Below are 13,682 nucleotides of genomic sequence, written 5' to 3'. Positions count from 1 at the left end.
ATGTTCATGACAATTCCTAGAAGGCTTCTTTAACTGTTACCTTCTCTTTTATGAACCATTCTATGTTCTGTTTGGAAATCAAAAAATCCAGACGATCCAAAAATGGGTTTAATTTATTCCCCCAAAAACGTAGCAACAGGTGCTCCAGCCATTCACAGTACAATTCACTCTCCCACTAATGAGCTCATCTTGATTTTAATGGTTTACATAAAATCGTGTCATTTATTGTCTATTCTTCTTAACAAAAAGAAGTCACCACCTATCTCCAACAAAAAGGCTAGGGACACAGTCATTCTTGCAGTGCAATGTTTTTTCCAAGCATCTTTCAAGAAAATATCTTGTTTCATGGGTCTGGCACTTTGATACTACCTACTCTTGCATAATTTCATCCTTAATAATACTAATTCTACATAGCAATCATTCACTAATCTGTTTTCAATCCTCAGTTAGTAGTCAACCACAGTTTTTTGGGAAGGGATAAAGGAAGAAAGCATCAGAGGAGAAGAGGCAGAGTTTATGGATCCTCCCCATGGTACTTACCTCTGCTGCTAAGTAGTGTCCAGTAGCAAGATGTTTGAACCGGAAAAGGCTATTCCAATATCCTGCACCACCTCGACAAGGGTCATGTTGCACCACCTGGAGAGAGAGAGAGAGAGGGGCCATATTCTGAATTTCAGTGGTATGCCCCTCAGGTTAGTACTGTTGTATTTCACTTTCAGTCATGTAAGAACACAAGAACGGCCATACTGGGTCAGACCAAAGGTTCATCTAGCCTGGTATCCTGTCTTCCAACAGTGGCCAATGCCAGGTGCCCCAGAGGGAATGAACAGAACAGGTAATCATCAAGTGATCCATCTCCTGTTGCCCATTCCCAGCTTCTGGCTAACAGATTATAGGGACACCATCACACATTGGCAGAATGTGACAGAGCTCAGAAAAAAAAACAAACCATTTACCAGTCAGGTATGGTGGCCACCACCAACGATGCATCCCAAATGGGCATGTCCAACACAGCCAGTAGTGCACACCTGGATTTTTAAAGTTCTACTTTCATGGCCATCTCCAAGTGGCTGGATTTGTTGGCTAACAAACCGACTATGGTTTGGCTAACAAACCAACTATGGTTTTGTGCTCTATGTTGAGCCTCCCGAGAATGAAGACAAAGGGCTAATGGGATATATTGGCAGAAAGGTAGTAAAAGGAGGTTTTTTGGAAGCTTGTATTGGGCTGAACCAGAAGGATTGAACAAACTTACTAAAAGTCAGGCAAGATTCTCTTGTTTTCCCTTATAGTCACTTTAGTCTCAAGAAAAAACAAAAACAAACAAACAAAAAAAAAACAGTAGAATTGTTTCAAACTTAACAGTGTTTTCCCAAAGAAGGGAGTTTTCTAGAGATCCATCTTAATGCTCACGCTCCTCCCAAGAAAAAGTATGGAACTAGGACTCTAGACAGGTTCCCAGCTGGAGCACAGCTGAAAGAATCTTTGAATTAAGTGACTGCACTGCTGGGAAAAATAACTGTCCTCCACTCAGAGGGACTTGTAGTGTTCACACAAGCAGGCTGCATGTCATTTAAAGTTACATTTTAAAACAAAACAAATTATCGTAAGCATATATATCTATTTCCAGAACCTAAGCATCTCAAAGTTTTGTTTGTTTAATAGGTGAAATGTTGGCCAAGACATTGAAGTCATCCTTCTTTCTCTCTCTTTTTAAAATTAAGAGGCTAATAAGATGGTTTGATTCCACAGAGACAGAGACTAACAAATGGGTTTAATCTCCCATCAGAGGAGGTTATGTGTACCTATAGAATTCCACACTGGACATGGATGTGTTCAGCATATACAGCAAGGCAGTAGAAATAATTAGTACTTTGTTAGAATAGGAATGGTTGGTGAGCCTCTGTTTGTCAGAGGGTGGAGATGGATGGCAGGAGAGAGATCACTTCATCATTACCTGTTAGGTTCACTCCCTCTGGGGCACCTGGCATTGGCCACTGTCGGTAGACAGGATACTGGGCTAGATGGACCTTTGGTCTGACCAAACATGGCCATTCTTATGTTCTTATGAGTAAATAAGGCATTTATTGACGCCTCTCTCATTCTTTTTTTCTACATTGCCAGGAACTGGTAGTTGGAAAGCACCTTACTGCAGTGTTAAAAAGTCAAAACCATGTTTTTATATTGTAAAAAATATCCAGACATGCTAGTAAACAATGGCATTTTTTGGTCTTGAAACTTCAAAACCCGGAAAGAAGTCTTTTTTATATATCTCTCTTGTGGAGCAAGGTTTTAAACAAAAGCATCAATTGTTACAATAAAACCACTTGTACAGCCTCAGAGATGCTGTCCTTACCTCGACTTCCCACAGTGCTTTTGAACTAGTTGCAGAAGTGGCCGACTGTCTCCCCGTAGTTCTCAGGAAGACATGCTGCTTCTTTCTATGCTCATCGCAAGTCAGAAACTTCTCCTGCTCCGCATGAAACAACCGTACCACATCTCCCTGTCAAAGCCAAGACAGAATGATCAACACGAACTAGATAATACAGACATCATACTATTAAAAAGCCAGCAGCAAGATGAGTTTCCAAACTTACCCCTTTTAAAATATCATCTTTGTTATCGCTCCATTTCATGAAAAGCACTATTTTCCAGCTCGTGTTGCAGTTCACAGAGTTGACCTAGAACAAAGACTAGTATCACTGGTCACACTAGAAGTATGATAAAACACTGCAAAGTGCTGCCCTTTTCTTTACAGTGGAAAGAGAATCTGAACAGTATATTGCAATCCCTGTCTATTACTGTATGAAATAAAACAACAATCCAGAAAGACTGTGGCCTGCACTCAACCCTGCAGTAAATCACAGTAACTATAGTTAACATTATTACCTAACTTGTTACGTGGATACCTTATCTGGCTATGTCATGAATAGAGCTGGGTGACACTTTTCAGAAAAATAATTTATTCTCCAAAAAAGGCAGTCTTGATTGACCCAAAACTATTCATAAATCTGACACCAATTAACCAAATAATTTTGACCAAGGGGAAAAAAAAACAAAACAAAACAAACAGGCTAGAATCACAGAAACAAAAGAAGTGGACATGGTTTCCCCTTTGTAAACCTTTAGCCCACTGTCTAGGACACTTCCCTGGGATGTAGGAGACCTAGGTTCAAATCCTCACTCTGGAGCAGAGAATTGAACCTTAATCTCTCCTTTCCCAGTTGAGTGGCTTTAACGACCAGACTATAGGCCAGTGGTCCCCAAACTTATCCTCTCCCATTCACCTCCACCTTACCAGTAGTAAAATGTGGCTGTGCCCCTCCCTCCCCACCCCCCCAAGCTGGAAGCCAAGACCAGGGGGACGTAGGCTGAGGGCAGGAGCCCAAGCCTGGAGCAGGGCTGCAGCCAGGGCAGGGGCTGGGGGCAGAGTGAGGCTGGGGGCTGGTCCAGGCTCCTTTGCACCTTGGGGGGGGGGTGCCCCACAGTTTGGAGACCACTGCTATAGGCAATCTGCCCCCTTGAACTGTTCCATTCTATGTAAGTAGTAGTTATTTATTTGAGCAACGACTGGAATTAGGGTCTCCCACATCCCAGGCAAGTGCCCTAACCATTCTCACTCTCTCTCTCTCTCTCTGACACAATGACTAGTGAACCAGCTTCAACAGGAGAGATTGAGAGAGACCTGACCTGACCCAGAATACCCTGGCTTGGTGGTTCGGGCACTCCTGGGATGGGGAAGACCCAGGTTTGAATCTCTTCTCTGAACAGGGATTTGAAGCCAGGTTTCTGCTCTCAACATTCTTTCAGATTGATTAAACAGGGTCGTTTCGCCAAAAACATTTCAGAATTTTCAGACTTAGTTTGACCAAAAACTATTTTGTTTTTAATTTTTCAGAAATGCAACGAAACTGACAACAAACAAACAAACCAGTTAGTTATTCACCTAGCTCCAGTCATGAGGATGGCAGATTTTGCAGAAAAAGTACATTTCACTTATCTCTGTTCTTACAGCCAAGCAGTTGGGCAGAACAGGCAACGCTCATGTCTTTGTTCCAGATAGCCTGTTATTTACCTAACAGACCTGCTCTTACCAATCCCCACCCAGCTGTTTGCCCACTAGGAAGGAAGTGAGAAACCTTGTCTCCAGAGCTAGTAGTATTGCTACTTCACTAACAGGACGGGAGAGCAATGCAGTATATGCTCTCCATCATGGTAATTGGCAATTCCATAACATGCGTGCTCCTTAATTTAGCCGAGAACGCCAAAGGCCCCTTCTAACTCTATTTACACCAAATTTCTGTGTCACCACTGCACTAACAAGCCAAGCTTTTGATTTATTTTACACTTACCTCATTGCACCCAGGATTATCAACCAGTTGGTGACTACTGGCATGAAGGGGCTGGCCAGCATTAACAGGATTCAGGACCACCTTGTCTCCAATGACAACCTGAAGAGAAGTACTTTGCAATCAGATTCAGAAATGGTCCCCAGAGTTACCTTTGTCTGGGTATAAGCAATGAGGTTAGGCCATTTGCTTACAGTTTAGAGCTGTTTCATGCAAAATAAAGGAAAGACACTGGTATCTTTAAAAAAAAAAAAAAAAAAACCCATCTTGACAACTTCAGAAGAAAATGAAACATTCAGAGTTATTTAAGGTTTAAAGACACCTACACAACAGGGCTGAGTGGCATATAAAGGAAAACTACAATTTCCACTGACTAAGTTTTTATCTTCCATACAGTTATTTCAGTGTCTAACATCTAACAATTAATTCCTAAAACCAAAAGTTATCAGAAAGATTCTCCTCCTCCATGAGGAGTTGATGGGTTCTAATCTACCATGTTTACTCTCAATTAATGAGGTCCAATCAAATGTGGTAAGCTAAGTGCACTTTATCATGGAGGGTGAAGATCCCATGTATCCTATACTTTCCTTCCAAGGCAGTTTCTTATCCAAAGCCTCCCAATCTTGCTTGAAGACCTCACTCTTCCCACGGCGCCCCCCCTCAAAAAAATCCATAACAAAAATCTTAGGTGAGGGACTTGAATTTCCCTCAATACAGAGAAAACATTAATTGAATTTATATGACGTTTCTTCTTTTTAAATTAACTGAACACAAACTACATTAATCTTCAAGGTACTATTCCTGTAATAATGAAATAAAAACAAGGACATTCAGTCAAGGCTGTATTACGTGTAGTGGTGGGATAACTACTATGTATAGTGGTGCAGGGAGGGATAGCTTAGTGGTTTGAGCATTGGCCTGCTAAACCCAGGGTTGTGAGTTCAATCTCCCAGGGGGCCATCTAGGGATCTGGGGCAAAATCAGTACTTGGTCCTGCTCGTGAAGGCAGGGGGCTGAACTTTCAGGGTCCCTTCCAGTTCTATGACATAGGTATATCTCCATATATTTATAGTGAAATGAACAGTCTAGTCTACATGGATATGGCTATTCTCTATTTCATGGAATCTACTCCGTTTAGGTGCCCTCTATCAGGTTGGACCAGACTGCACTGCACAGCATACCGAAGTCCTTGGCTTCTCTTGAGTTTAGGCTGATGAGGCATGCCAACGTCCATAATGGCTTTGTGAAGTAGAAAATCATTTACTTAGGATTATGGAATGACGACCACATTCATTCTTATGTATCCAATGTGGGGACACAATGGAGATCTCCAGAGATTAAAACCTAGGGTATTAACTCAGAATCAACCAACCTTCCACACCTCCCACAAGCAAGGCAACCATTTAGTCTAATTCTGATAAAATTCTTGATACAGAAATTCATAATGGAACAAGACTCATAACTACAGCACCATGAACCAGCATACTAATTATATTTGTTCTAAAGCTACTCAAATGACTTAACATTTCATGCCATTTTGAACTCGGTGGGGATTTAGAAGGCTACTGTATTTAGATTCCTTATTTCTTCCAATCTTAATCGTTCCTCATTTCCAAATCAGTAGTTACCATAGTGATTCTCCTCCCACACTGTTCAGCACAGGAAAAGGGCTGTGGCTGTTAATATTACACGTTATAAAAACCTATGCATTTAATTAGTCAAAAGTAAGGAAGCAACTGATACAAGCTCTTTGTATTTTACACCAAATAATGCATCTTCTGCTGATGCTCGCCTGCACTTACACTGTCTCCTATGGAACGCAATTTGTAGAAAGGCTGTATATAGAACCAGGAACCCTCGTTTCCAGCTTCATCCAGGGTCACCCTCATAGCATTCTTCTCTAGCAGAGCTGGAAGCCTCTTATTTACTGTCAAGTACTTGTTACTTTTTAAGTGCAGCAGCTAGAACAAAAATTACAATTTGTTTCTGTAAAGACAAACATATGTTTCCTTTGATAAACACTGACTAAAGACTATATAATAGTCTGCGAGTCTGATCATAATACATGGAAATTAACTTCAGATGCTAAGATTGAATAGTTATGCTGTCCATAACAAATCCAGAGACAATTGGACTTCTTGTTTTGAATACACTTTTTAGTAGGCTTTAGACTGGTTCATGGCACTGAACAGCTTCCATTTGCATAAATGTCCATATCACACTAATGATAGACAACAGAGAACTGCCTTTGCCAATTATGCTCTATGTTTCAGCAGTCAGATACCAAGGACCATGAGATATTGGTGACAAAACTGTTTTCCTTCAGGGGGATGGGTGAGGCTTCTCTTAAATGGCTGTGCTCATTCTGAGATGGGAGACTAATGAGGTTAGCTAGGAACAATTCTTCTCTCCCCATGAGGTGCCGTTTTATCCTTTTATTTCAATATGCCATGAGATATCATATATAAACCTCAATGCACTGGTGATACATATCTATAGGATATAATGGACCATCTCGAGGTAGCCCCATTGTCTAGCTTACACATTGATTTGGATTAAACATAGCAAAGTTGAATCTTAACGAAAGCAAGACAATGCTTGTAGCTTTGGATGTTTGGAAGCCTTTTGCTGCCTGTTGGCTCATTATTCACATAAGACAGCAGACACAGATTCAAAGAATGAAAGCTTTACAACCGTTAAAGTTGTCAACATCACAGGTCAAAGCATACAAAATTAATCGCCTTAAATCAAATTTGAATAAGTTCTCTAGCAGCATTTTTCTTACTTTTCCTATCTGTACATTTCAATTATTATCGATGGAAATACATTTTGGTTGGTTTGGGTGTGTATGGTGAAGCCAATGTTTACCAACATTTACTGATACAAATCTAATCCTTCCTCCCCTACTCACAACTACTCTCGGTATGGAGCATTGACTGGTTAGAAATGCTTATTGCAATCTCTTGTTCACCTGAAAAACTGACAGATAGGCCCTCTCTCAGATGAGGACATTGCCACAGACTTTCATCATTCTAATGTTACACTTAGGCTAGATTATTGTAGTGAATTCTTTAAAAGACTTGTCTTGAAGTTGTTCCCAATGCTGTAATAGCTGCAGAACAGGACTGCTTGCCTTCTCATTACAAGAGGAGAAAGAGGAACCCTGTTACCTTTGCTCCCTGCAATCCTACTCTGGCTGATGGTATGGTCAGAGGATACAATTCAAAGTACTTGTTTAGAAAGCTGTAGATCCAAATGCTTACAGTTCTCTTGCTCTACACCTCCACCTGGCAGTTGTGATCAGATGAAGTGGATCTGCTTTCAGTCCCCAGAAGGAATCAGAGAACCCTGAGTTGTTGAATGCTCTACCAGTGGTGGTCCGAAGTCCCGCACTGGCTGCATTTAAGGCATGACAAGGCTTGTCCTTGATTACTATTACAACACTTCCCCAGCATCTTATTCTTGGTGTTTGCGACTCATCACTATTCTTTGCATTAGCTGGGAATCCATCTTCATCAAGTGGGGGGTGACTTGCCTGAGGTCTGCTGCACCAAATCCCTTGTTCAGGGTGGACTATCATTGCATTGGTGGGTTGAGTATTTTGGTTCTTCTGTTTTGCACTGGGTTTACTATATGGTGCTGTACAGCATTTGGGGGATAAAGTGAAGATAAAATGAAAGAAGTTCTACAGAATTGTACACCACTGTGTATTTGCCATCTATCACATGGCCAGGTCAAGGCCAGGCAAATGAATGAAGAGTATTCTAGTTTAAAGCATTCAGATGGTGCTCTTAAAAAGGCAACTTTCATAGCAAGATAAAAATGCCTCCATTTTAGAATCTCTCACAGCACACAAAACCATAAATGTAGTTCTTTCTTCAGAGTACCATGCTTCTGGATAACCCTGTCATGGCTTGCAAGACAACACACTGATACCGGAATTCCACTATTTTGGAAGTATAATTGTACCTTGGTGGTTCAAGTAAAACCCTACAGAGCTATGTCTTACAGAGTACACAGCGTGAACAGGGCCACCGCATACCTGGATAACATTGCCATACTGGATAACCGTTCCCAGCAGTTTCCTGTTTTCAGTCTCATTCTGTTTCTTCTCCAAATCTGCTGCATGCTGAAATTTAAGAAGGAAATTGTGGAGATAGAAAGTGTTGTTATAAACAAACAGTGCTGGCAATTACTTACTGTAATAAAACATCAAGGTACTTCATACAGTTGGAACAAATGTAACCATTTGAAGCTGAGGATCAGATTTCATCCTTTACAATTTTCAGGAAGGAAAATGATTGAATCTGTTCTATTTGAACTATACTGAAGTGAAGCAGCAACTCTGAGGAGTCAATGTTTTGACTTCAAACTGACTGAAGCTTTCTGAATAAAACACGAGATGAAAAGTTTCCAAAGGAAACTGAGCCATGAGAAAATAGGTAAAAAGGAAAGATGGAAAAGAGGGGGATTCAAGCTGGCAATCCAATCTTCCACCTGCTCAACTTTAATATAAAATAAAGGATGAGGACTAAAGAACTGCAGGTTTGGTCCCCATGTAATCAGGCAGTTTCCAAAAACTTAGATTTTACTTTGCCAAGACAAGACAAATCTCCCTCTTCACTCCTCATCCATTAAATCTTTTCATGGTGACCATAGTCATCCTTTTCATTCAATAGGATTCTCTAGACACTTACATACAGCACTGGAAGAAGGGACTGTCTAGTTCTAAACTTCCCAATAAGGGAAAGTTCAGAGTTCATAAAAGTAAGAGATAGGATAGTACTTCCTAGAATCAGGCACAGCACAAAAAACTTCCCTAGATATGCTCTGCTGCAATGCCTTTCAATTTCAAACCTGCTGTATCCATAATTATCTAATCCTGGGACTCTCTTTACCAGACAGACATTTCAACCACATGGAAGCATCCACAAGAAGATATGAGGAAACCAAACCTGATTTATAACCTAATGCTACCACACTGTGAAAGCCCTAGTTTGTTACTCTACCGTACTGCTTTCCTCTTGATTTTCATTTTATTTTCAAGAGTTGTTTCATGTTGTTTTCAAGACGCTTTGTTTTGTAAAGGTGTACTGGTTCACCTTACACCAAGACCAGAGAAAATACAGATTATAGGGAAGAATTCATTTAAATCGGATGTCAGAGGATGATTTTAAATGAGGTATCATGCATTTAGGAAGTCTATGCATCAACTATTTTAGTTCTCAAAAGTTCTGCAACCACCTTAGAACTCACTTGTGCTCAGTTACCTGTAGGCAATGCAATGGGAGACAATAGGCTTCAGCGTATCAAAGAGCAACAGTGAGCCATGTGTTGGTAGAAAATAATTTTGCTTCTTTATAACTCCATGTATCTTAAGTCATTTCTGTTAGAAGATATGCTGAGTAGGACAACTGGCTTTCTCCATGAGCATCTCAAGTGTAACTGTACATTTCAGTACAAACAATATGATGCAGGACAATTTAAAATGCTTAAAGATCCAACATTGGGACTGCTAGATTTCAGATTATTCTACAGTGAAAAGGTTTCTTGAAATTGGATATTAACTTTGGGCCCAATTCCGCAAGGCCCTGAGAGCCCTCTAGTCCCCAGGACATCAATGGAAGTGGAAGACATGTATCATGCAGAATTGGTCCCTACATTTACATTAATAGAGCAAAGGGATCCATTGCATATAGGTACAAGTGAAGAAACAAGTTAAGTTCAAGTATATTCCAAAAGCTTAAAGTGAACAGACAACACTGCATATGTCAACACACTGGAAGGAACAAATTTTATTTACTGACCACTAGATGTCAGCTTTTCAAATAGCACTGATGTTTGATACCAGTCAAAGTCAAGTGTCCCAGATTTCTAAATCCCTTAAATGGTATTAACTTAAAATAACCTGACCTCAGCATTGGGTTCTCCAGAATAGTCGATAATAAATTCCAACAGTGGACAAATACAAGCCAAAAATGGCAAGTGATTAAGTATAAATCATGGGTCACCAATGTTTCATTAAAGATGACCATGAACTGATCAAAAAACAGAGTAGAAAATGGAAGGCACCAGTTGAACATAGATATTTTTTGCCCTGCAACAATATTAGGACAATAGAATTGTTCCAGTACCTTCTGTGCTTTCATTACATGTTTAAATTGACACAAGTGCCCATGAGTTTCATACAGTCGGGAGCGAACTAAGTTATGGACTATGAATCAAATGCGCACACAGGACCAAATTCTACCCTTCAGTGAAATTGAGTGGGTTTAAAAGATGACAATTTTGCACACGCCCTGTACTTTACCCAGCATGTAATGGTGATTCAAAATGAGCCATTAAATCTTTCTTCATTTATACTGGAATAGTAAAATTTGGCTATTTACTGTGTAAATGTTTCTTCACTGTGATGTATCATTGAGAGACTACCCGGTTCACTTGACAGGGGAATAGAGACTGACCACAATGGGACTTTGGCCTGTTTCAAAAGAACAGAATCAGGGCTTAAGTATCTGAATTGATTATATTAAAAAGAAAGAAAATCAATTATGGCACAAAAGTGACAGCCCACAGTTACCTAGCACCATTGCAAGGGTTTTTCTCTCCCTCTACACTACTGACAGTTTAGGACATATCATCTATTTGTTTACTTTGTGGGCTTTAGAAAAATAATCAGCAGCATTTGTTACTTTATACTTACAGCTGACTTCTACTCTTGTGATTATTTAGTTTGGGAGTGGGGTGGGAGACTTGTAAAGTTGTTTGTAGAGTTAATACTTCACAAGCATAAAGTTAAAATCATAGCTTTAAGAAAAAATTGAGGCAAACACTTGGTCTTTGTGCAACAAAGGAGTAGGGCCAACACATGGCTTTCTGCAAGTGATATTTTCCTACAGGGGTGCTTTATAGTTTAGAGTACTGTAGGCTTAACACGGGCTTTGATAGACTAAAAATATTTGGACTTGTAATTTTAACGTGAAGTGCTCCAGCCATATAATTTTAAGGTAAATATAGTTTATTTAGCACTAAAGCAGATGCTGTCAACATACAGTAGTTAAATTACTCAAAGCAATTTCTTAGAAATTTAAAACTGAAAACTGTTCTCTTACCAAGTTTTAACTGCTGAATACACATGCAAGCTTGTTTCAGTAAGGGCAGCCATCACAGATAATTAAATTAGATAAAAGTTTGAAAACACATATGGGAGATGAAATCTGGGGCCTAACAACACAGGGGACTGGATCTCATTAATCTTCTGTAGCAATACCCACATGAGCAGTCCCACTCAACTTAATGGGCCAGATCCTCGGGTGGTGTAAATTACCATAGCTCCATTGACTTCACTGCAGCCTACCAACGTTAATACTTACATGTAGTTTATTGAGTAGCACTGCATCTGTAGTGCTGTTAGCTCCTGGTTTTGCTGCTTTCCAGAACTGCTTCTGTGCAGAGTACCGGTTCATAGGGCATAGCTTAAACAGGCAATCTACAAAAATATAGGAAATAAATAGAGAGACTGCTTTAGCCATTCAGAATTATCCATTTTTCCCCCTTTAACTTTTAATATTGTCCAAACATTTCAGCTACAGGGAAAGGTTTACAAAACAGATTCCAGGAAAGATCTAAATCTCAGACTGCGATGCTTTTTTGGGTGACAGCAATGTTGCCCCATGAATGGTTTAAAAAATAAAAATGGTGCTGCCAGATTTGTAAAGCAAGACCAGAGAAAGCTGAAACTTAACCAATTCCTGCCAAAAATGCTACCTTGTGAAAAGGGGAATTTCAGTCAGTGATTCAGCTAGGTAAAGTTTCTCAAGCTTTTCCAATGCAAATAGGCAGACAAGTCTTCAGAATCAACATATTTAAACATTCACAATAATAACACCTCCTCTCCATAACAGGACTTTTGATCTTGGATCAAAAAATGCTTTCCAATGGTGGATAAGTTTCATTATCCATACTGCACAGCTTGGGCAACTGAAGCAAAAAGACAAGTAAAGTGACATTTCCAAGGTCACACAGCACGTCAGCAGTAGACTCGGTCCCCTGCCTTGTCTTCTTGACCACGGCATGGAAAAAAGTGTGTCAGTCTAGATATTCCGAGTGTAACATTCCTAGTGAAGCACTGGTACCTGGGCACCAAAGCAAGAAACTTGCGGATCATACAGGAGAAGTATCTTTTACTAATTTCCTAGACACTGTTTAGAAAACATTTTGCCTTGCAAAAACTGGGTTTGACAGCTGATTAGCCATGTTACAAATAAGTTTCTATATTAATGAGAAGCTAACTGATCAGTAAAAGAACTAAATTAGCTGCACTTTTTTCTCTTGTCAGTTGCTTAGCAACTGACAATGCAAAAATTAAATTAAGCTATTCAAATTTAGTGCCTGAAGTAAAGTAACAGAAGTTTAATAGCCAAATGCAAAGACAGGTATTCTGGACATCTCTTTGACAATTATGTGGAAATAAAAATGAGGCTGCTAGTTATATAATGATTTTAAAGGCAACCATTGTATTCATACAGAAGAGTAATGGAATTGGAAAGCTAGATAGTTAAGGGAATACCCATCTTAGAGTCTATTCTGTAGACTGTAGAGTCTATTTCCACAGGGAAACCTAATGGAATATGTGAGCTAATCCCCTGGAGAAAGAAGATAAACCAACTGCAAGTTTAGTCATTTAACTTCATTTGAGATCTTTTATAGCCACTGCAGACACAACACCTGGATGAAATTAATAGGAAACTTCAAGAAACACAGAGAACTAGTAGCACAAGTGGAGGGCAACACAATGAACCCAATTTTCAGAACTAGGCTGGAACAAGGTACACACTAGGTGGCCAAATGGTGGTTCATTAGACTAAGAAATGAAGTAAAGTCATATTGAGCTAATTTGGGGATATGCCCTGATATGGGCACTAGAAAGGACTCAAGTACATCAATTCATACGGCCACTTAACTACTGATTCATAGCCTTCAGATGCATAACAAATGTGAGAAATGCAGTGTGCCCTAAGCTTTCAAGTTATGTTCTTTCCCAGAGAGTTGCATTTTTAATTTACATAAAAATGATACATGGAGTTTGACAGCAGAGAACAGGATTTAAAAGCCATTGTAAGTTGGTACTTTCAACTAAAACTATGCATTGTAAGCAACACACCTGTAATAAGAATTTCTATTTCTGCTTAAGCCACCAGTTCACACAGTGCCAGCAATTAACACACAGCATTGCACAGCAGAATTAATCACACACTGTCTTTAGTCACAGAATAAGTGCATTTCCGAAGCCAGAAGTGTTGTATTTTGAAGTCAAGCTGAACTTTAAAATGG

General features: G+C 39.7%; 1 protein-coding gene across 3 annotated transcripts in view; it reads right to left on the bottom strand.

The window, feature by feature from the left end:
* ITPR1 (inositol 1,4,5-trisphosphate receptor type 1) overlaps positions 1-13,682 on the bottom strand; it is a 246,665-nt gene that overhangs the window by 154,337 nt on the left and 78,646 nt on the right. For all 3 annotated transcript variants that reach the window (XM_054034479.1, XM_054034481.1, XM_054034482.1), the window contains exons 5-11: positions 11,723-11,838; positions 8,392-8,478; positions 6,152-6,310; positions 4,353-4,451; positions 2,598-2,681; positions 2,357-2,503; positions 541-636 (exon numbers count right to left, since the gene is read on the bottom strand). In XM_054034479.1, the coding sequence (XP_053890454.1) occupies positions 541-636; positions 2,357-2,503; positions 2,598-2,681; positions 4,353-4,451; positions 6,152-6,310; positions 8,392-8,478; positions 11,723-11,838 (788 nt within the window). The remainder of the gene's footprint in view (positions 1-540; positions 637-2,356; positions 2,504-2,597; positions 2,682-4,352; positions 4,452-6,151; positions 6,311-8,391; positions 8,479-11,722; positions 11,839-13,682) is intronic.

The sequence above is a fragment of the Malaclemys terrapin genome, chromosome 7 (genome assembly GCF_027887155.1).
Source record: "Malaclemys terrapin pileata isolate rMalTer1 chromosome 7, rMalTer1.hap1, whole genome shotgun sequence".
Taxonomy (NCBI): Eukaryota; Metazoa; Chordata; order Testudines; family Emydidae; genus Malaclemys; species Malaclemys terrapin.
The sequence above is the reverse complement of the archived record's forward strand: the minus strand, read 5'-3'. Positions and strand labels throughout refer to the sequence as shown.